The following is a 23,407-nucleotide window of genomic DNA, read 5'->3' on the forward strand; positions in this document are numbered from 1 at the left end:
TGTAGACCTCCAGATAGTAGCTAGGATGTGAGGTTAAGATTGCAAAGGGAGCTGGAAAAAGCATGTAATAAGGGTAATGACACAATTGTAATAGGGGACTTCAATATACAAAGGAATTGGGAAAATCAAGTTGGTGTCGAATCACAAGAGAGGGAATTTGTTGAATGACTTCTCTTGCAATTCAACACCAACCTGAGATGGCTTTTTAGAGCAGCTTGTGCTTGAGCCTACTCGGGGAAAGGCCATCTTAAATTAAGTGTTGTGTAATAACCCAGATCTTGTTAGGGAGCTTAAGGTAAAGGAACCCTTCGGAGACAGCGATCATATTATGATTGAATTCATACTGCAATTTGAGATGGAGAAGCATAACTCACATGTATCAGTATCACAATGGAATAAAGGAAATTACAGAGGCACGAGAGAGGAGCTTGCCCAGGTGGATTGGAGGGGGATACTGGTGGGGATGACAGCAGAGTAAAGATTGCTGAAGTTTTGGGGAATAGTTCACAAGGCGCAGGATAGATATGTCCTACAGAGGAATAAGTTCTCAAATGGCAGGGGTAGGCAACCTTGGCTGACAAGGGAAGTTAAAGACTGCATAAAAGTCAAGGAAAAGGCATATAAGGTAGCAAAAGTGAGTGGGAAGTTGGATGATTGGGAAGTTTTTAAAATCCAACAAAAGGCAACTAAAAAGCTATAAGAAGGGAAAAGATGAAATATGAGGGCAAATTAGCCAATAATATAAAGCAGGATACCAAAAGTTTTTCAGTTATATAAAGAGTAAAAAGGATGTGGAATATGATGTTGGTGAGGTAGTAATGGGGAACAAAGAAATGGCAGATGAACTTCATGGGTACTTTGTATCTGTCTTCACTGTGGAAGACACTAGCAGTGTGCCAGATGTCCGTGAGTGTCAGGGAGCAGGAGTGAGTGCCATTACTATTACAAAGGAAAACATGCAAGGCAATCTCAAAGGTCTTAAGGTGGATAAGTCACCTGGGCCAGATGGACTACATCCCAGATTCCTGAGAGAGGTCGCTGAAGAAATAACAGATGCATTGGTCATGATCTTCCAAGAATCACTTGACTCTGACATGGTCTCGGAGGACTGGAAAATTGCAAATGTCACTCCACTCTTTGAGAAGAGGGGAAGGCATAAGAAGGGAAATTATAGGCCAGTTAGCTTAACCTCAGTGGTCGGGAAAGTGTTGGAGTCTATTATTAAGGATGAGATTTTGAGGTACTTGGAGACTAATGATAAAATAAGTCAAAGTCAGCATGGTTTCTGTACAGGGAAATCTTGCCTGAAAAATCTGTTAGAGTTCTTCGAGGAAGTAACAAGCAGGGTTGACAGGAGAAGCAGTGGATGTCATTCACTTGGATTTTCAGAAGGCGTTTGATAAGGTGCCACACATGAAGCTGCTTATCAAGATAAAATCCTATGGCATTACAGGAACTATACTGGCATGGATAGCGGAATGGCTGACAGGCAGGAGGCAGCGAGTGGGAATAAAAGGGACCTTTTCTGGTTGACTACCAGCGACTAGTGGTGTTCCTCATAGGTCAGTAGTGGGACCGCTCCTTTTCACATTGTTTGTCAATGATTTACACAATGAAATTGATGGCTTTGTGGCCAAGTTTGCGGATGATAAGAAGATAGGTGAAGGGGTAGGTAGTACTGAGGAAGCAATGCGATTGCAGCAGGACTGGACAAATTGGAAGACTGGGCAAAAAAAGTGTCAGATGGAATACAGTGTTGGGAAATGTACGGTAATGCATTTTGGTTAAAGGAACAATAGTGTGGACTATTATCTATATGGGAGAAGGTTCAAACATCAGAGGTGCAGAGGGACTTAGGAGTCCTCATGCAAGACTCCCAGAAGGTTAATTTACAGGTTGAGTCCAATAAAGAAGACATTTATTTCAAGGGGAATAGATTATAAAAGCAAGGAGATAATGCTGAGTTTATAAGTCACTAGTCAGACCAGACTTAGAGTATCGTCAATAGTTTTGAGCCCCATTGCTCAGAAAAGGATGTGTTGTTATTGGAGAGAGTCCAGAGGAGGTTCACGAGGGTGATTCTGGGAACGAAGCGGTTAACAGATGAACAGCGTTTGGCAGCTTTAGGCCCATACTCACTGGAACTTAGAAGAATGCGTGGTGATCTCATTGAAACCTATCAAATGTTGAAAGAACTAGATAAGGTGGATGTGGAGAGGATGTTTCCTCTGGTGGGGTGTCCAGAACTAGAGGGCATAGGCTCAAAATTGAAGGGTGACATTTTAGAAAAGAAGGAGGAATCTTTTAGCCAGAGAGTAGTGAATCTATGGAATGCTCTGCCACAGACTGTGGTGGAGGCCAAGTCCATGGTAATATTCAAAGTGGAAGTTGATAGATTCCTGATTGATTGGGGCATCAAGGGATATGGTGAGAGGGCAGGTGTATGGGGTTGAGTGGGATCTGGGATCAGCCATGTTGGAATAGTGGAGCAGACTCAATGGGCTAAATGGCCTAATTCTGTTCCTATGGCTTGTGGTCTTATGGACATGTATGTGCTTCGCTAATAAATTTTCTTTGAACTTTGAACTGTAATCTGTCCGAGTAGCCTCCAGCATGAACATTAATTTCTCTAGCTTCTGGTAATTTCTTCACTCTCCCTCTTTGTTCTTTTTCCATTCCCCATTCTGGTTCCCCTCTCACCCCTTCTCCTCACCTGCCTATCACCTCCCTCTGATTCCCCTCCTCCTTCCTTTCCCCTTCTCCTTCCCTTTCTTCCATGGTCCACTCTCATCTCCAATCAGATTTCTTCTTCAGCCATTTATCTCTTCTAGCTATCACCCCCATCCCCCTCCCCAACACACCTACCTTTCCCCTCACCTGGTCTCATATCACCTACCAGCTTGTACAACTTTCCCTCCCCCCACCTCCTTATTCTGACTTCCGCCCTCTTCCCTTCCAGCCCTGATGAAGGGTCTCAGCCCGAAACGTCGGCTGTTCATTCCTCTACATAGATGCTGTCTCGATTTACTGAGTATGCCTGCAAGAAAATGAATCTCTGGATTGTATATGGTGACATATATGTAGTTTGATAATTTGAACTTTGACCTGCTGAGCTCCAGCAGCATTTTGTATGTGCCACTCTGTTTGTTATTCTTATTGAGTAAATGTCTTGTATTTCTGATGAGTTTGGGATTCACCACAGGCTTTTGAAACAACCTCTCATCAATCATCTTGCTGAACAATTGCCATAATCTTAAAGAAATTTATTAAATTGGAAAAATATTCTCTTTTCTAGAGAAAGTATCTTAGAATTTACAAACAAAAGTGACAGTATCCGGCCAAATCACTCCCAATATACAGAATATCCCTGATTATATCTTCCCATCTACTACAGTCAGAATCTCCACACTCATAATCTACCACCCCTATACATCACACATAGCATATGACCCGACATATCACGCAATATAGCATGCAGGTATATCACGCCCACAATACATCATCTTGTGACACGTATAGAGAATCAGAAGACCAAAACAAATATAGGAGATAAAATGAGGACACTCACCCTACCATCTCACGATATGAAATAGGCCCAATCCCACCTCCCCACACTGGACTTGTAGGCCACACCGGGCATGTAGACCTGTACGTCACACTCTTCAGATGTATCCCCAACTACTGGTTAAATGTAATGAGAGATTTTCCCAATTTATCACGTCCATAAGGAATTACCCTGTCCACCATACTTATGTGGGACTTCTGGGCCCTTCTATTCCCAGAGGTGATATGGTAGCATAGCCGATGCTATTACAGTGCCAGTGATCTGGACTAGGACCTGTAGTGGGACCACATGGGTTTCCTCTGGGTGCTCTGGTTTCCTCCCACATTCCAAAGATGGATGAGCAGGTGAATTAGTCACACGGGTGTAACTGAGCAGTGCTGGTTCATTGGGCCAGAAGGACCTGTTACTGTGCTGTATCTCTAAATAAATGTGGAATATGAGGAAATAGAGAGAAGGGGTGAATTAAGCGTGGGGTAGCACAACACCGAGGGCTGAAGGGCCCGTACTGTTCCGTACTGCTCTAAGCTCTGTAGACTTACATGAGAGGGGAAATGTTTAAAGGAGATAGACAGTCGTGTTTTGCTTTGCACAGAGAGTGGTGGCCCCGTGGCGTTCTATGCTGGGGCTGTAGGTCTGTAGGTGAGTAGGTCGGTGGGTGTTTTAGGAGGGAGGAATGGGGATTGTGTTCTTTTGGTTGTTTATTTTTAGAACATAGAACATAGAATAGTCAGCACAGTATAGGCCCTTCAGCCCACAATGTTGTGCCGACTCTCAAACCCTGCCTCCCATATAAGCCCCCACCTTAAATCCCTCCATATACCTGTCTAGTAGTCTCTTAAACTTCACTAGTGTATCTGCCTCCACCACTGACTCAGGCAGTGCATTCCATGCACCAACCACTCTCTGAGTAAAAAACCTTCCTCTAATATCCCCCTTGAGCTTCCCACCCCTTACCTTAAAGCCATGTCCTCTTGTATTGAGCAGTGGTGCCCTGGGGAAGAGGCGCTGGCTATCCACTCTATCTATTCCTCTTATTATCTTGTACACCTCTATCATGTCTCCTCTCATCCTCCTTCTCTCCAAAGAGTAAAGCCCTAGCTCCCTTAATCTCTGATCATAATGCATACTTTCTAAACCAGGCAGCATCCTGGTAAATCTCCTCTGTACCCTTTCCAATGCTTCCACATCCTTCCTATAGTGAGGTGACCAGAACTGGACACAGTTACTACTGTTGCTACTGTTGTTGTTGTTTTGTGTTGTTCTGCCAAATATTGTGGGCATGCTATGCTGGCGCCAAATTGTGTGGCCCCTTACATGTCTTTAGGTGGTGTTGGTTGTTAATGCAGATGTCACGTTTCACTGTATATTCCAATGAGCAGGTGATAAACACATCTGAATGTGAATCAGTATCTGTAAGTGACCTACCCTGGTTCCAGCCCTGTGTATTTGTACCTATGGCACCACCCCATCTGTACCATCTGCAGGATGTCATTTCCCACCACTCGCATCCTATCACAGACAATCTTCTGGAGAAACTCAGCTGGTCAAACAGTGCCTGTTGGGGGGTGAGGGGGGGGATGCTTAGAATGGTGTAAGTGGGGAGGGGGGAGAAGGAATGGCTGCATTTCATATCGCAATCCTGCATCAGGACTGAGAGAGATGGCTGGTATGATTTCACCCTGTTTCATATCTCCGATACAAACTTAATCAGTGTGAAGATTAACAGTGCAAAATGAGTTGAGTTAAAGTTATAGTTAGATTGTCCTATTATTTCTGCTAATATCAAGATATAAACTTTAAGTCCAGTACATAATACAGCAATAAATGAAATGAACAGAACTGGAATTTGGCTCGGACGCCAGTGTGGATGCTCCCCGATGTTCGGCTGGACCTTCCAATCAGCGCCGTGAAGCTGGACTGCACACTACGCAGAGGTGTGCAGTGGAGAGGCTTCCATGCTGATGTCCCTCTGTCTGTTCTTGCGCTTCTTGCTGGTTACAGAGATGTGCACAAGAGCGATGGTGAAGAAGATCCCTGTCCAGGGAGAAGGAGAAGGGTGACTGAGGATTCTCCTCACCAGCAGGAAGGAGGCAACAGTGAATTACCCAGCCACTCTCACACCCACAAACCAAGGACTGTGTTCCACATGCCTCATAAACATCCCTTCTCAGCCATCTATCACCTCCTTTCCTCCTTCCCTTTCCCCCATGGTCCACTCTCCTCCCCAGCAGATTCCTTCCTCTCCAACCTTTTACCCCTTCCACCTATCCCCTCCCAGTTTCTCACATCATTCCCCCTCCCCATCCACCCACCTTCCCACTCACCTGGTCTCACCTGTCACCTGCCAGATTTTCCTCCTTCCCCTCCCTCCCCCGTCTTCTTATTTTGGCTTCTTGCTGCTTCCTTTCCAGTCCTGGTGAAAGGTCTTGGCTAAAACTATTGACTTTATTCTCCTGCACAGATGCTGCCTGACCTGCTGTGGACCTCCAGTATTTTGTACGTTTTGATTTCTCACAACCTTGACAAGGCGTCTAACGAGGTAGCGTAGTCGTCAGCACACTTTACAGCACAGCTGACCTGGGTTCAATTCCCACTGCTGCCTGTAAGGAGTTTGTACATTCTCCTCGTGAATGCGTGGGTTTCCCCCGGGTGCTCCGGTTTCCTCCCACAGTCCAAAGACATACTGGTTGGTAGGCTGGTTGGCCATTGTAAATTGTCCTGTGAGCAGGCTAGGGTCAGACCGAGGTTTGCTGGGCAGTGTGGCTCAAAGGGCCGGAAGGGCCCCTTCCACACAGTATCTCAATAAATAAATAATTAAAGACCCCACCCACCCCAGACGTTCTCTCTTCTCTCCTCTCCCATTGAACAGAAGATACAAAAGCCTGAAAGCACATACCACCAGGCTCAGGGACAGCTTCTGTCCCACTGTTAAATGGTCCCTCAGAATGATGAGGTGGACTCACGACCTCACAATCTACCACATTATAACCTTGCAGCTTGTCTGCCTACACTGCACTTCCTCTATAGTTGTTACACTTGATTCTGCATTCTGTTACTGTTTTCCCTGTTCGACCTCAATGCTCTATTGTAATGAATAGATCTGTATGGACGGTGTGCAGAGCAAAGTTTTTCTCTCTCCCTTGGTACATGTGACAATAAATCCCTTGGGGGTGTCGTGGACAGTGAGGAAAACTATCATGGTTTGCAGAGGGATCTGGACCAGCTGGAAAAATGGCAGATGGAATTTAATGCAAACGAGTGAGGTGTTGCCCTTCGGTAAGACCAGCCAGGATAAGTTATACACCATGAACAGCAGGGCACTGAGGAGTGTGGTAGAACAAAGGGATCTGGGAATACAGGTCCATAATTCATTGAAAGTGGTGTCACAGGTAGATAGGGTCGCAAAGAAAGCTTTTGGCACATTGGGCTTCATAAATCATGTACTGAGCACTGGAGATGGGGTGTTATGTTGAAGTTGTATAAGACATTGGTGAGGACTAATCCGGATTATTGTGTGCTGTTTTGGTCACCTACCTACAGGAAAGACATAAACAAGGCTGAAAGAGTTACAGAGAAAATTTTCAAGGATGTTGTCAGGTCTGGAAGAGGACCTGAGTTTTAAGGAAAGATTGAATAGATTAGGACTTTATTCCTTGGAACATAGAAGATTGAGAGGAGATTTGATGGAGGTATACAAAATTATGAGGAGTATAGATAGGATAAATGCAAGCAGGCTTTTTCCACTGAGGTTGGGTGGAACCACAGCCAGGGGTCATGGATTAAGGGTGAAAGGTGAAGTTTACAGTTTAGGTTTAGGTGAACATGAGGGGAAACTTCTTCACTCAAAGGGTCATGAGAGTGTGGAATGAGCTGCCAGCACAAGTGGTGAATTTAAGCTCGATTTCAACATTTGAGAGAAGTTTGGATAGATACTTGGCTGTTAAGAGAGTGAGGGCTGTGATCCTGGTGTAGCTCAATGGCAGTAGGCAGTTTTAAATGGTTTGCCAAGGACTAAATGGGCTGAAGGGCCTGTTTCTGTGCTGTACTTTTCCATTATTCTCTGACTAGTTTACTGAGTACTTCGGATCCGTGGCTAGTCTACTGACACAGAAGACACACACAAGCCCCACAAACAGAACTAAATCAGTAAATAACTGTTTTATAATGATAGTAATTAGATGATAAACATTTCATCACCTCAGCAACAGTGTCTTGGAACATCAAGAAGTAGAAGCAGAAGTCAATGATTCTGGTCTGTGAATGCTCCATCATTCCTCAGCATCGTCTCGCATCTTTTACCTCAACATAATTTTCCTGCCTTATCCAGTGATGTCTGATCTCTCCAGTCCAAGTGACTATCCACAGTGGTCCATGGTAGGGAATCCCACAATTCACCACACTCTGACTGAAAATATATCTTCACATCTCTGTCCTCAATAGCTAATCCTTTAGTTAAGACCTAATTAATTTTACTCTCTCTCTTTCACTTTTTCATTAATTCATTCTTTCCTCCTCATTCTTACTCACTTTCTCTGACTCATTTTCTCTGTCCTTGGCTCATGTTCTACATTCCTTTGACTTGCTCTATTTCTCTTTATCTCTCTCTCTCTCTCTCTCTCTCTATGTGACAAGTTCTCACTCCTTGACTCTTTCTCTGTCTCCCTTTGACCTCTTCTATTTCTCTTTTTCTCTCTGTCTATCACTTGACTCTCCCTCTCCCCTTTCCCTCTGATTCTTTCTCTCTCTCTCCCATTTTGCCTCTGATTTTCTCACACACACACACACACAACTTCAAAAGCAACTTCAAATCCATCTCTCATCTCTCTTGCTTTTCCAAATAATTGAGGAGTAAATCCAACAGATTAACACTTTATGGGATTTGTTCTACGTTCCTAACAAAGTACGTAGTCTTATAATGCATCCAAAATTGTTTTGACACACAACCCTCACTTACCGATCGCAACCAAGGTGCCGATGACGGTGGTGACAGTGGACAAGATAGTGGGTTTACCCTGAATAGGCTCAACCTCAGTCCTGCACTGACCCCAGGAACTGCAGGTACAAATGTGCACTGTAAAGGAAGGAGAAAGTGTGAGGTGTAAACACCATTTGTTGGGAATGCAAACATGAAGAAATCTGCAGATGCTGGAAATTCAAGCAACACACATTGGTCAGGCAGCATCTATGGTATCAAAGCTTCAGATCAGTGATCCCCCATCTCAGCTGAAATCAGTTTAAGGCACAAAGAAAGCCCAGAGGAAAGGCCAGGTATGAACTTCTCGGATGACCTGTTTTGGACCCAGTACATTGGTGTAATCACAAAGAAGGCACACCAGCGTCTCGACTTTCTTAGAAGCTAAAGGAGACTTAAATCTGCCATGGATGGTCCCAAGCCCCAACTGCGAAAGGAGGAGGGTTGGATATGGGGTTAGCAATTCCATCCTATAAAAGCCCTGGCTACAGAAACGCCATCAGAAGCTCCGAAGATCTCAGCCCTGGGAGAGGAAGGATCTTCACCTAGATAGGCTATATCTGGGGACAACTTGAAAGACTGGTCCAGTCAGCTGCCTATACCCCATAGGGGTGATGGGCCTAGGAAAAAGAAAGGAGATCTGGCATATTACCAATTACTCTGACAAATTTCAACAGATGCATTGTTGAAAGTATCCTGACTGGTCCCATTGTGTACGAAGCTGCAGAGGGCAGTGGACACAGCTCTCCCCACCACTGACAGGAGACACTGCCCCAAGAAGGCAGTTCTATCGTCAAGGATCCCCACCACCCGGCTAAGGCCATCTTCTCAGTGCTACCTCTGCGGGAGGTACAGAAGCCTGAAGACCCACATCATCAGGTTTGGGGACAGCGACGTTCCGACAACATTAGGTTCTTAAAGCAGCCTACACAACCCTAACCTTCCCTCAACAACAGGACAGAATGGACCAGCTTTCGCATCGCTTTGGACTTATCTCTGTTTCTTTGTTTTACCCCAGTCGGATCTTGTTTTCGCTCAGTGTTTTTCTTTACTGTCTGTAATTTATGTTCAGTGTGTTACCCGAACCTACATCAGGTAGTGGACAGCATAGTGCGTTACAGCACTGTTGATCAGAGCTCAATTCCCGCTGGTTTGTATGTTCACATGGGTATCCTCTGGGTGTTCCAGTTCCTCTCACAACAGGTTGGGGTTATTAAGTTGTGGGCATGCTATGTTAGCACCGGAAAGATGACAACTCTTGTCGGCTGCCCACAGCAACATCCCCAGACTGTGTTGGTTACTAACGCAAAACCACACATTTCACTGTATGTTTCGATGTATGTGGACACCATGGTAGTGTCGTGGTTAATGTGACACTATTACAGCTCAGGGCATTGCAGTTCAGAGTTCATTTCTGGTGTCCGGTATACATCCTCCCGGTGGAATGCGTGGGCTTCCTCTTGGTGCTCCAGTTTGCTCCCACAGTCCAAAGGTGTACCGGGTAGGTTAATTGGTCATTGTAAATGGCCCTGTGATGAGATCATAGGCCAGGGTTAAATCAGCAAGGCTCTGTTCTGTGCCGTCTCTAAATAAATAAATCAACCTTTATGTGGCTGTGATGCTGCTGTAAACAGATTTTTCATTGTACCCATACCTCACTGTGCTTGTTCACGTGAAAATAAACTAGACTCCACTTGCAAACAGAACAGAAGACAGCAGGGCACTGACAGGATGGCAGGTAGGGGAGGTCGGATGGTTCGAAGTTACAGAGACGACGGATGGCTCCAGAGGTGGCAAGTTACAGTAGTTTTGGGAATAAAGATCAGAAATTGTTAAAGTCAACACTGAATCCACAGGACTACATGCTGGGAGATGAGATGATGCTCTTTCATTTTATGGAATAGGGTAAGAGGCCAAGCACAGAGGCTAGCGTGGGAGTGAAAAGTGATTGATAAGTTGCAGACTGAAGGGAAATTCTCCATAATGTGCACCCCATCATGGAGGAGACCACACTGTGAACACCAGCTGCATTAATATCGAAGGGGTTCAGGTCACTGCCTCACCTAGAAAGGTTGTCTGGTGCCTTAGGGTGTAACATGAAACAGTACAGCATGGACAGTATGTCTGTGTCGACCATGATATTTAAATCAAACCCATCCATCTGCACGTGGTCCATATCCTTCCATTCCCTGTCTGGTCTCTTTGTAAAGACACTGGATTCTGGTTAATTGGGCCATTGGCTAACCAGGGCAGTCGCTTATTTGGGGCAACTCTTAAAGAAAAAAATCTAACTCACAAAAATAACCAGAATTCCTCACCAAACAAGAGAAAATCTGCAGATGCTGGAAATCTGAGCAACACACACAAAATGCTGAGTTCCTTCAGCATTTTGTATGTGTCGCTCAGAATCCCTCATTGTTTATTTCGGACAATATGCCACTTAATTGGGACAGTAGACTGTTGCTGAATAGTTCCAAGCTAACATCAGTCACATGCACTTTAATGGCTATTGGACATTACACAGTGTTTAGAGCAAACAATTTTGAAATTGCGTCAGTTGTATGCGTGTGTTCAAAAAGCAGTACTGCTTTGCTTATTGCAGTTTCAAGCATTCAGGCTTGGTGATGCCAGAAACAGCCAGGAGTAAAAATGAAATGATTTCACAACTTCAAGGAGTTAGGAATTACAAAGAATTGGAAGTTATTGACAATCATCCTGAATGTTACAATGAAAATGAAGATTTGGAGGATGCAATCATTGAAAGCATTGTATGAAGGCAGTCCATTATCTGCACTAGGCGTCTGCACTGATTTTGTTCATTTACAGTCAATCAGAAAGACATGATGGTGTTCACTGGATGAATTCTTTGGCGATAACTATTAGGATCTAATACTTGGTCTTAAGGTACAATGGTTGTATTGGTAGTGTTATAATTTATTCTGTGTCATTTAAATGCATAATTTGTTACTGTTAAACAGTAGTTTGCTTTTTTCATACCTTTTTAACTATTTCCTTGAAAATTCAGCTAGTTGGGACAGAGTGTACTGGTCCCGATGTGTCACGATTCGAAGTTTGAGGTTCAAGGTTATCCAGAATTAACTGGAATCCATTGTACTGCCATCACATCTGCTTCCCACCTCCTCAGGAGGCACGTTCCAGGTACCTATCACTCTACGTGTGAAAAAAATGGCCTTGCACATCTCCTATAAATTTCCTCCTCTCACCTTAAAACTATGCACTCTAGTATTTGAGGTTTCTACCCTGAGGAAAAGACTGTGACTATCTACCCCATCTTTGCCCCTCATAATGTTATAAACTTCACTCAGGTCTCAGACATTCCAAAGAAAACAACATGAGTTTGTCCAACCTCTGTTTATAGCTCATACCCTCTAATCTAGCCAGCATCCTAGTGGACCTCTCCTGTACCCCTCTTCAAAGCCTTGACACATTTCCTGTAGTGAGGTGACCAGAACTGCACACAATACTCCAGATGTGACCTAACCAAAGTTTTATACAACTACAACATGACCTCTAGACCTTTGAACAACACCCTGGCATTGATGGCAAGTATACCATATGTCTTCTTTGCCTTCCTATCTACTTCAAAGTCGAAGTAAAATCAATGTGTGTTGCCACATTCAGGGAGTTAGTGATCTGCATCCCAAGATCCCACAGGCTCCCATGGGCCCTGCCATTATCTGTCTACTTTCCACTTACATTACTCCCCTTACATCCCCCCACACTTACGGGATTAACCTCCTTCAACTATTTTTCCATCCATATCTCCAGAAGATCTATAATCAACAGGGAATTGTTGGGTGCGTGTGAGACAGAATTAGCTACAGCAGCACAGGGAAATAAGGAGCTGGCGGTGGAACTAACAACTCCAGCCTGGATGATCCCAAGCCTGACTGCGAAAGGAAGAAGGTTGGGCACGTCATTAGCTACCCCATCCCATAAAAACCCAGAGCTGCAGAAGCTCCAAAGACCTCATCCCTGGGAGAGGAAGGAGCTTCATTGGGCTACACCTTGAAAGATTGAAAGACTGACTCAGGGCTGAGGAATCTCGAAGTTCAGGTCACTGCCTCGCCTCATCTGGAAAGATTGTCTGGTGCCTTAGGGTGTAACATGAAACAGTACAACATGGACAGTATGTCTGTGTCGACCATGATACTTAAATCAAACCCATCCGTATGTACGTGGTCCATATCCTTCCATTCCCTGTAGGGTCTCTCTGAGAGTCTCCTAAATACACTGGATTCTGGTTAATTGGGCCATTGGCTAACCAGGGCAGTCGCTTATTTGGGACAACTCAAAGAAAAAAATCTAATCACAAAAATAACCAGAATTCCTCACCAAACAAGAGAAAATCTGCAGATGCTGGAAATCTGAGCAACACACATGAAATGCTGAGTTCCTTCAGCATTTTGTATGTGTCGCTCAGAATCCCTCATTGTTTATTTCGGACAATATGCCACTTAATTGGGACAGGAGACTGTTGCTGAATAGTTCCAAACTAACATCAGTCACATGCATCTTAATGGCTATTGGACATTACACAGTGTTTAGAGCAAACAGTTTTGAAATTGCGTCACTTGCATGTGTTTGTGTTCAAAAAGTAGAACTGCTTTGCTTACTGCAGTTTCAAGCATTCAGGCTTGGTGATGCCAGAAACAGCCGGGAGTAAAAATGAAATGATTTCACTACTTCAAGGGGTGAGGAATTAGAAAGAATTTGAAGTTATTGACAATCATCCTGAATGTTACAATGAAAATGGAGACTTGGAGGATTTTCGTCAAATGCATCATATGAAAGTTGCCCATTGATTTTGTTCATTCTGTTGCTGGCCTATGCCCCAGTAGGGTGATGGACTTGAGGAAAAGAAGGAGTGTGATTAATGAGATTGCTCCTGAGTGCTAGCATGGACCCAACGGGGTGAATGGCCTCCATCTGCGATGCTTCGGGTATAAGGCAGTCCCAGTCTGACAGTCAGGGTGGCAGGAGCTTGGACAGATTGTAGATGAGCATTGGTTCATTGCAAAGGTCTGCTTATTGAAGGCATAGGAAAGTTATCTTGACTTTTGCCCTGGAATTCGATATCCCAGGTGAAATTGGGTGAGCTTCCTAAAGTTAACTACTTTCTTTCTCAGGTAACACAATTCAGTGCCAGAATTTATATGACCACAAGACCATGAGAGATAGGAGTAGAATTAGGCCATTCAGTCCATCGAGTCTGCTCTGCCATTCGATCGCGGCTGATTCATTTTCCCTCTGAACCCTGTTCTTCTGCCCTCTCCCTGTAACCTTTGACACCTTGATTAATCAGGAATCTATCAAACTCTGTTTTAAATATACTCGATGACTTGGCCTCCACAGCCATCGGTGGCAATGAATTCCACAGATTCACCACTCTCTGGCTAAAGAAATTCCTTCTCATCTCTGCACATCCACTTGATCTAGGCCTTTAAATATTGCCCATCCCTTATTGCCCCAAGAACGTGGTAATGATCTGATAGCTGAGCTGCAGTGCAGAGGACAGAGACACAGTTCTGAGTCCTATTGGTGTTTTGGGTTGAAACCCTGCACTGGGACAGAGCGGAGAAGGGCAACGGAGAAGAGGGGGAGTGGTGAGATGGTGAGACAGGTGGGGCTGGCAATTGCGTCTTATCAGGATAGGTTGAACGAGCTGGAGCTTTTCTCTTTGGAGGATGAGAGGTCACTTGATAGAGGTGTAGAAGAAATTAAGAGGCTTACATTGAGTGGACAGCCAGAGACTTTTCCCCAGGATGGAATGGCTAACACAAGAGGGCATAACTTTAAGGAGTTTTGAGGGTGGGATGTCAGAAGTAGTTTTTTTCTTACACAGAGAGTGGTGGATGCATGGAATACACTGCCAGAGCTGATGCTGGAGACAGATACATGCATTAGGGACGATTAAGACACTCTTAGATAGGCATGTGGATCTTGGAAAAATTGAGGACTGACTATATGGGAGGGAAGGGTTAGATTGATCTTAGAGTAGGTTATAAGACTGGCATAGCATCGGGGAATGAAGGTCTGTGCTGAAGGTCTGTTCTATGTTCTATAGGACTTCTCTCAGTCTCCTATGCTCCACATAATAAAGTCCCAACATCAACACCTGCTTCATCTCATCTGTTCCAACAACCCCATACGACACCCTTCTCTTCTGCTGGCTTCAAAACATTTTACTTGCTGCACAGGTAGACCACGGGCAAACAGCATCTTTCCATTTTCTCTGGGAAACATGTTACGATAGAGAGAACTTTTCCCAGGAGCGAAATGGCTAATACCAGAGAGTATGCGCTTAAGGTGAGAAGGGTTAGTTTCAAAGGAGATGTGAGGGGCAGAGAGTTTTGGGTGCCTAGAAATGCGCTGCTTGGGATGGTGGTAAAGGCAGAACCATTAGAGACTTTTAAGAGATGTTTAGATAGGCAGATGAATGTGAGGAAGTCTTTATTACTATTGTGTTTTTTTGTGCTGCATCCCATTCAGAGTTACAATTATTTCACTCTCCTTTACACTTGTGTACTGGAAATGACATCAGACAACCTTGAATCTTCCTCAAACATCTTAGGGGGTCTTAGAGGGGGGATTTAATACCCGAAGTTTTACCTGGTAGAGTTTCTCTGTGTCTCACTGTTGTATCCCCTTTCTCGTGGAGGACAATCACAACCTGATGTAGACCTGGTTCCACCCAGCTCAGACCAACGGACAGGAATGCAAGAGTGTCTGAAAGAGATGTAGACTGTCAGAGTAGGAACATAGAACAGAGAACAGTACAATGTAGTACAGGCCCCTCAGCCCACGATGTCATGCTGAGCTTTTAATCTACTCCAAGTCGATCTAAGTGTTCCCTCCATGGTTGCACAGCAGTCAGTGTAATGCTATTACCGTGCTGGTGACGTGGGTTCAGTTCTGCCACTATCCTTAAGGAGCTTGTACGTTCTCCCAGTGACCATGCAGGTTTCCTCCGGGTGCTCTGGTTTCCTCCCACAGTCCAAGGATGTGTTAGTGGGTTGATTGGTTATAGGGATGTAATAGGGCAGAATGTGGAGGAAACTGGAGCACTCGGTGGAAGCCCACAAGGTCACGGGGAGAACGTACCACTCTTTGCAGACGGCAGCAGGAACTGAACTCAGGCTGATGACGGTGTTAGGCGTTGTGCTAACCATTATGCTACCAAGCTGCCTAGGTTGGCTAAGAAGTCTCCTGACTCTGGGGTAGGAGTGCTCCCTCTGGCCAGGGTCCCACAGGCTTTGGGAACACCAAGAGCTACCCAGCTTCCTCACCGTTTCTCTGGTCCAGCTTCCACTTCCTCTGCTCCGCCGGAGGTCCATCGACAGACAGGGTCACCGGCACAGTTCTGCCAGAGACTGTGACGACGATCGCTTGCTCTTCTCTCCTTGGTGTGCAGAGGAAATCTCCGGAATATTCCAGCAGTGGACTGGAAGTGTCATCCCAGGCTTCTTCGATGTGGATCACCAGGTGTGCCGTGACAAACAGGGCAGGGTCATCTGCAAGTTGTATTCATAAAGAAAGTGGAGTCACTAGCACAGCCTGTAAAATGTCACCCTCTCCCCCAGCGCCAGTTTACTTTTCCAGGATCCTGATGGTTGAAGGGTAATAACTGTCCCTGAATCTGATGGTGAGGGACCTAAGGCTCCTGAACCTCCTGCTCAATGGTAGTAGTGAGAAGAGGGAATGGCCTGGACGAGGGATGCTGCTTTCCTATGGCACTGCTCCAAGTAAATGTGCTCAGAGCTGAGAGGCTTTCCCTGTGTCAGACTGGGCTGTAGACTTCTCCATTCCTGGGTACTGGTGTTCCTGTACCAGGCCAGGACATTCTCCACTGTGCATCTATGGAAGTTTGTCAAAGTTTTAGATGAAATGCCAAATCAATGCAAAGCTCTAAGAAACTGAAACAACAAGAGTACAGAATGGAATGTTATAATTACAGAGAAGGTGCAGAGCAGGCAGACAGTAAGGTGTAGGGTCCTAATGAGGTAGATGGTGAGGTCAAGAGTCCATCCTTATCATACTAGGGACTGTTCAATAGTCTTATAACAGCCTGGTGAAAGGCCTCACCACCGGAAAACAGTCCCCACTACCTAAGGCGTACTCTCTTCTCATTACTACCATCGGGATCTCACGCCCTGCAGTCAAAATCCTCTGACTCCTCTGATCTCCATCCTAACCTGTCCAACCCTTTCCTCAAAGATTAACCATCCCTTTGCTGGGATTGTCCTTAACCTGCATGAACATCTTTCCACAAGGAAACAGGATGAGGCAGAGGATGTTATGGCTCTTTGATCCTGCCCCACCACTCAATATGATCATGGCTGGTCTACCCTAGACCTCAGCTCCCCCTCTGTCCTAGTTGCCTATAATCCCAAATCTCTTTAACTTTCTAAAACACATCCATCCCTAATTTAAATACTCTACTTCTAAAACTGTATTCAGAAGCGGGGTGGACATACGTCTCTACCAAAGGAGGTGTAAGACACACCTTCCCTCCTCCAGCCTACGGGTCACCCTTGGGCAAGTTGTAGCACCTGTGTGCCCCCCCCACCCCCAATCAGGGTCACATGACACCATGGGAGCTGATGGTGGATGGTAGTATGAGCAGCTGGTGTAGGTCACAAGTCCAGGTTCTGTGACCACTGGTGCCAGGTAGACAATCTCCGAAGAGTATTGATAATGGCTTGGGTCACCTGTCTTGTAAAGATACTGCCCAGAAGGTGGCAATGGCAAACCACTTCTGTAGAAAAATTTGGCGAAAACGAACACGGTCATTGATGAGATCATGATCGTCCACATCATACAACACAGCACATGATTATGATGATGATGGTGATGATGATGGTGATGATGATGACTTTTAACAATTCACAGAAGGTACAAAAGCTTGAGACCATGTGCCACCAGCTCAAGGGCAGCTTCCATGCTGGTGTCAAAATCCTCAAGGATTTCATATAAAATGAAGATGATCTCTTGATCTCCTGATCTAGCTCACTGTGGCCCTGCATCTTACTGTCAACCTGAACTGCACTTTCTTTGGGACTGTAAATCTATAACTTTATCAGGTACACCTGCACACCTGCTCATTAACATAAATATCTAATCAACCAATCACGTGGCAGCAACTCAATACATAAAAGCATGCAGACATGGTCAAGAGGTTCTGTTGTTGTTCAGACCAAACATCAGAATGGGGGAAGAAATGTGATCTAAGTAACTTTGACCTTGGAATGATTGTTGGTTCCAGATGAGATGGTCTGAGCAACCCAAACAAAATGGAGGAACTCAGCAGGTCAGGCAGCATCCGTGGAAACGATCAGTCAACGTTTTGGGCCAGAACCCATCACCAGTCCTGATGAAGGGTTATGGCCCGAAACGTTGACTGATCATTTCCACGGATGCTGCCCGACCTGCTGAGTTCCTCCAGCGTGTTGTGAGTGTTGCTTTGACCCCAACATCTGCAGATTATTTTGTGTGAAGCAGGTCAGGCAACATCAATAGAAAAGACGTTTCGGGCCAAGACCCTTCTTCAGGACTGAAAAGGGAGGGGAAAGATGCATGAATAAAAAGGTGGGGGAAGGGGAAGGAGGCTAGCTGGAAGGTGACAGGTGAAGCCAGATGGGTGGGAAAGATCAAGGGCAGGAGAAGAAAGAACCTGATAAGAGAGAAGAGTGGACAATAGGAGGTGGTTTGAGTATCTCAGAAACTGCTGATCTAGGATTTTCACACTCAACAGTCTAGATTTTACAGAGTGGTTCAAAAAACAAAAACAAATTCCAGTGAAATTCTTGTTCTGTGATGAAAAAGCCTTATTAATCAGAGAGATCAGAGGAGAATGGCCCGGCTGGTTCAAGCTGACAGGAAGGTGACAGTAACTCAGATAACCACAGTTTACAACAGTGGTGTACAGAAGAGCATCTCTGAATACAACAGATCGAATCTTGAGGTGAAAGGGCTACAGCAGCAGAAGACAATGAACACACACGCAGTGCCCACTTTATTAGCTACAGATGGTATCTAGTAGAGTGACCACTGAGAATGTATCTGCATTCTGTTATCGCTCTTCCCTTTGTACGTCCTCGATGTATTCATGTACAGAAAGTTCGGTGTGGATGGCATGCACTCGTAAGCTTGTATCTTGAAACACGACAATAGGGGCAACAGTAGAGTAGCAGTCAGCGCAGTAATCACTGATCAGGTTTGATTCCTGCCACAGTCTGTGCATTCTCCCCGTGACCACATGGGTTTCTCTGGTGCTTCAGTTTCCTCCCTCAGTCCAAAGGGTTAGGGTTAGAAAGTTGTAGGCATGCTATGTTGGCACTGGAAACATGCAGGCTGCCCAGCACATCGTCACAGATTCAATGTGGCACATTTTATTGTATGTTTCATTATATATGTGACAAATAAAGCTAATCTAATCTTTTAAAATAAGCCAACTAGAGAATTTCAGAGACCCTCAGTGACGAACACTATGCACAGAATCACAGACCTGGTCTCTGTATGCATCAAGTATAAACTCCTTACTTTTGTATTCAATTCCACCAGCAGTAAACTGTAACTCCCAGTCAACATGCTAGCACTTCTCCAATTATTGGGCTGAATGGCCTCAGCATGTACCCTAACAATTCTGGGACTGCCCAGACTGCCCAGAGTGAAGCCGAATGGCAGAAGGCCCAGCAGGATCAGGGTGAATGTAAAAGCAGCTGGTGAGCTGCTATGACTGGAGCCTGAATCAAAACCAGAGGGGTAAGGATTTAAGGATTAAAGATGAGCTTTATTTGTCACATACACATCGAAACATACAGTGAAATGTGTCGTTTTGTGTCAACGACCAACATAGCTCATGACAATGAACCCATGAATACTACCTCACCTTTTTTTTGTTCCTTTTGACTACTTACTTAATTTATTTATTATATATTACAATATATCGGCATCCATTAGTCTCATGAGACCATGGATTTGTGCCTTGGAAGGTTTCCAGGGTGCAGGCCTGGGCAAGGTTGTACAGAAGACCGGCAGTTGCCCATGCTGCAAGTCTCCCCTCTCCACGCCACTGATATTGTCCAAGGGAAGGGCAAGGGCCGATACAGCTTGGCACCGGTGTCGTTGCAGAGCACTGTGGGTTAAGTGCCTTGCTGAAGGACACACATGCTGCCTCTGCCTAGGCTCAAACTAGCAACCTTCAAATCACTAGACAAACGCCTTAACCACTTGGTCACGCGCCAACACTGTAATGCAATATACTACTACACAAAACATCAAGTTTCATGACTTACAGTATGCCGGTGATATTAAACCTGATTCTGATTCTGACACAGTCCGAGGATATGCTGGGTGCAGCCCACAAGTGTTGCCAAATTTCCAGCACCATTATAGTATGTCCACAACTTGCTAACCTCAACCCGCACATCTTCAGAATGTGGGAGGAGATGCTATCGGTCATAGGAAGAACGTACAGACTCCTTATAGACAGCAACAGCAAAAGAACCCAGATCACCAGCGCTGGACAGTGTTATGCTAGCTGTGATATTACGGGTTACCCCGGAGGGGTAAAGTTTGCAGGGGTATTTGGGGTGGGGGTGAGCAGGAGAGCAAGGACTGAATAGTCTCAGTTCTGGATCTGGGAAACAACGAACCCAAGCCTGAAGCCACCAAATTATCCCCAGCATCTTTTGCGTATCCACATCCTCTGCATTCTTGCTAAATAATTGCATTTCGGTGTTTTATTTAGAGATTCAGCACAGTAACAGGCTCTTCTGGCCCAACAAGCCCGTGTTACCCAATTCCACCCATGTGACCAGTTAACCTACCAACCGGTACGTCTTTGGACTGTGGGAGGAAACCGGAGCACCCAGAGGAAACCCACGTGGTCACGGGGAGAACGTACAAACTCCTTACAGACAGCAGCAGGAACTGAACCCCAGTCACAGGTGCTGTAAAGCGATGTGCTAATCGTTACACTACCAGTCCGCCAAGAGTTCGTGGCGGATGTCGGAGACGGTGTTTAAGGGGGCCTGTCAGACGCTCTCCCACAGACCGACCCGTGCAAGGAATAATGCTGATTGAAAGAGTGCAGAGAAAATTCACAAGCATGTTGCTGGGACGTGAGGAACTGAGCTACAGCGAAAGATGGAATAGGTTGAGACTATTCCCCAGACCGCCGGAGAATGAGGGTAAATTTGATAGATGTGTACAAAATGATGAGGGGTATAGATAGGGTAAATGCAAGCAGGCTTTTTCCACTGAGACTGGGCGGGACTAAAACTAGAAATCGTGTGTTAAAGGTAAAGGGTGAAAGGTGAAATATTGAAGGGGCACATGAGGGGGAAATTCTTCACTCAGAGGGTGGTGAGAGTGTGGAACGAGCTGCCAGTGGACATGATGGATGCAGGTTCAATTTCAAAATTTAGAAATGGAGATAGGTACATGAGTGGGAGGGGGATGGAGGTCAGGTCAACGGGACGAGGCAGAAGAACAGTTCAGCATGGACTAGATGGGTCGAGGGCCCGGTTTCAGTGATGACAATATGACACCTGCCTCGGCTGATAGTTTGACAGCTGGCTTAACGTGCCAGAATAAACACTGGGTTCTGGGCTCTGCAGGAACGTTCCTGAACAGTCACATCAGTTGCAACACAGCCAGGTTTCTATGGAAACGACAGTCAGTTTGTTTTATCATCATTCACGTAACTATCACACTTACACCACTCAGGCCTGACCCTTGGTGCGTTATTTTTTGCTTACCAAGGTCGATGTTGGTAAAGAATGCATCTCAAATTCCTGGGAGCTGAGCAGCCTCCAGAGTACAGCGAGAGGCAAGGGATTAGAGAGCCTCACCCTTCTCATCCTGCTGGGTGAGTCACCGGGCATTTGAGCCTGAACACCAGCATTTATCAGAGACATAATATACAACACAGAATCAGGCCATTCAGCCCAACTCATCCATGCTGACCAAGATTCCTATCTAAGCCATTTATCCATGTGTCACTAATTATCCCGCGAGATCTTTCCTATCCATGCACCTGTCCAAATACCTTCGCAAAGGTCAAAGTAAATGTATTATCAAAGTACATAGATGTCACCATATACAACCCCAAGGGTTATCTTCTTGCGGACATTCAGAGTAAATACAAGAAACACAATAGAATCAATGAAAGACCGCACAAAACAGGACGGACAAACAACCAGAGTGCAAAAGACAACAAACTGTGCAAATACAAAGAGAGTAATAATAAATAATTAAGCAATAATATTAAGAAGGTTCCTGAAGGTTGTTATAGCTGAGGATGGGAGTAGTGGGGATAAACTCCCACTACTTATTTCATGCCCCCAATGGCGTGTGTCTCAAATAGCCTCTGACAACCAAGTCCAGTTCCTGGCCTTCCTGTGTGGTTTAGCTACTAAGCCAGGTGGAACCTGTCTACTGACAGGAGAAGAGGCAACACTCACAATGCGCTGGAGGAACTCAACAGGTCGGGCAGCATCCATGGAAATGAACGTTACGGGCTGGAACCCTTTGTCAGGGCAGAAGAGGCAAAGGCATCCGTTAGTCTTGCGAGACCATGGCTTCACTCTCCAGGGCACAGACCTGGACAAGGTTGTATGGAAGACCAGCAGTTGCCCATGCTGCAAGTCTCCCCTCTCCACGACACCAATGTTGTCCAAGGGAAGGGCTTAAGTACCCATACAGCCTGGCACCAGTGTCGTCGCAGAGTACTGTATGATTAAGTGCCTTGCTCAAGGACACAACACGTTCCCTCGGCAGGAGCTCGAACTCACGACCTTCAGGTCGCTAGTCCAATGCCTTAAGCACTTGGCCACATGCCCACACATGAAGAAGAGGCAAACTGGTGCCTTAAAACCAGTCACCTTCTGCAGATGATGCTCACCAGCCGTGGTTGGCAGCCCATCTAAGAGAAGGAAAACTCTGATCTGAAACCTCCGCTGCCTTGCGGCTGTACCCACTCAAGGGGAAGGCTTCGGGAGTAAACCCTGAGGGAAAATCTGGAGCTGGAGTCCCAAAGGCCGTCTGACGTTGAGTTCAACACTGACTGGCAACTCGTGCGATGCTGCTGGTGCCAGACTGTATCGGTCTCTGCTGTTTCCTTGGATCCATCAGCTGTGTGGAGAGGGGGAGCCTGTTGCATGGGAAAGAGCTTGCTCTCCATATCGTACTGTCCAGGCTTGTGTATGACAGCTAGGATGGGACATCCATGGTCGATCCTGACCAACAGGGGGCCTCAAATACAGAGAACATGAGATGAACCGTCCTTGAAAGTGTTGTTAATAAACCTGCCTCAACTTCTGGTAGCTCATGCCATATACTGAACACCATCTAGGTGAAAAAGTTGTCCCTCATATCCTGATTAAGTTCTATACACCACCTCCCCCCCACACACACACCCACACCCACACCCACACACACACACACACACACACACACACACATTAAACCTATGCTCTCCAGCTGTCTGGGATAAAGGCTGGGTGTACCAATTAAGCAGGCTGCTTTGTCCTGATGAAGAGCCTCAGCCTGAAACGGTGACAGTTTATTCCTCTCCATAGATGCTGCCCGACCTGCTGAGTTCCTCCTGCATTTTGTGTGTGTTGCTCTGAATTTCCAGCATCTGTAGAATCTCTTGTATTTACTGTTCCTGATTTCTTATAACATTCCCGCTCCAATCTGTAACACAGCCATAGTTCACTCACCTGTCCTCAGTATCTGACTCAGACACGTCGTCTGCCTGTGACACTGACATCACAGTCATGGTGCTAAAGGCAGTTGTCTGAATTTAATTCAAAATGTTCTAACTAAAAGATCAAGAGTGG

The 23,407-nt window shown here is 45.5% G+C and overlaps 1 protein-coding gene across 5 annotated transcripts in view; it reads right to left on the bottom strand.

The window, feature by feature from the left end:
• Positions 1 to 3,248: 3,248 nt before the first annotated feature.
• The window catches only part of cdh16 (cadherin 16, KSP-cadherin), an 85,430-nt gene continuing 65,271 nt past the window's right edge, over positions 3,249 to 23,407 (bottom strand). For all 5 annotated transcript variants that reach the window (XM_072279985.1, XM_072279984.1, XM_072279986.1 and 2 more), the window contains 4 exons: positions 15,848 to 16,072; positions 15,171 to 15,287; positions 8,520 to 8,636; positions 3,249 to 5,599 (listed from right to left, as the gene is read on the bottom strand). In XM_072279985.1, the coding sequence (XP_072136086.1) occupies positions 5,490 to 5,599; positions 8,520 to 8,636; positions 15,171 to 15,287; positions 15,848 to 16,072 (569 nt within the window). In that variant the 3' untranslated portion in view covers positions 3,249 to 5,489. The remainder of the gene's footprint in view (positions 5,600 to 8,519; positions 8,637 to 15,170; positions 15,288 to 15,847; positions 16,073 to 23,407) is intronic.

The sequence above is a fragment of the Mobula birostris genome, chromosome 15 (assembly GCF_030028105.1).
Source record: "Mobula birostris isolate sMobBir1 chromosome 15, sMobBir1.hap1, whole genome shotgun sequence".
Lineage (NCBI taxonomy): Eukaryota > Metazoa > Chordata > Chondrichthyes > Myliobatiformes > Myliobatidae > Mobula > Mobula birostris.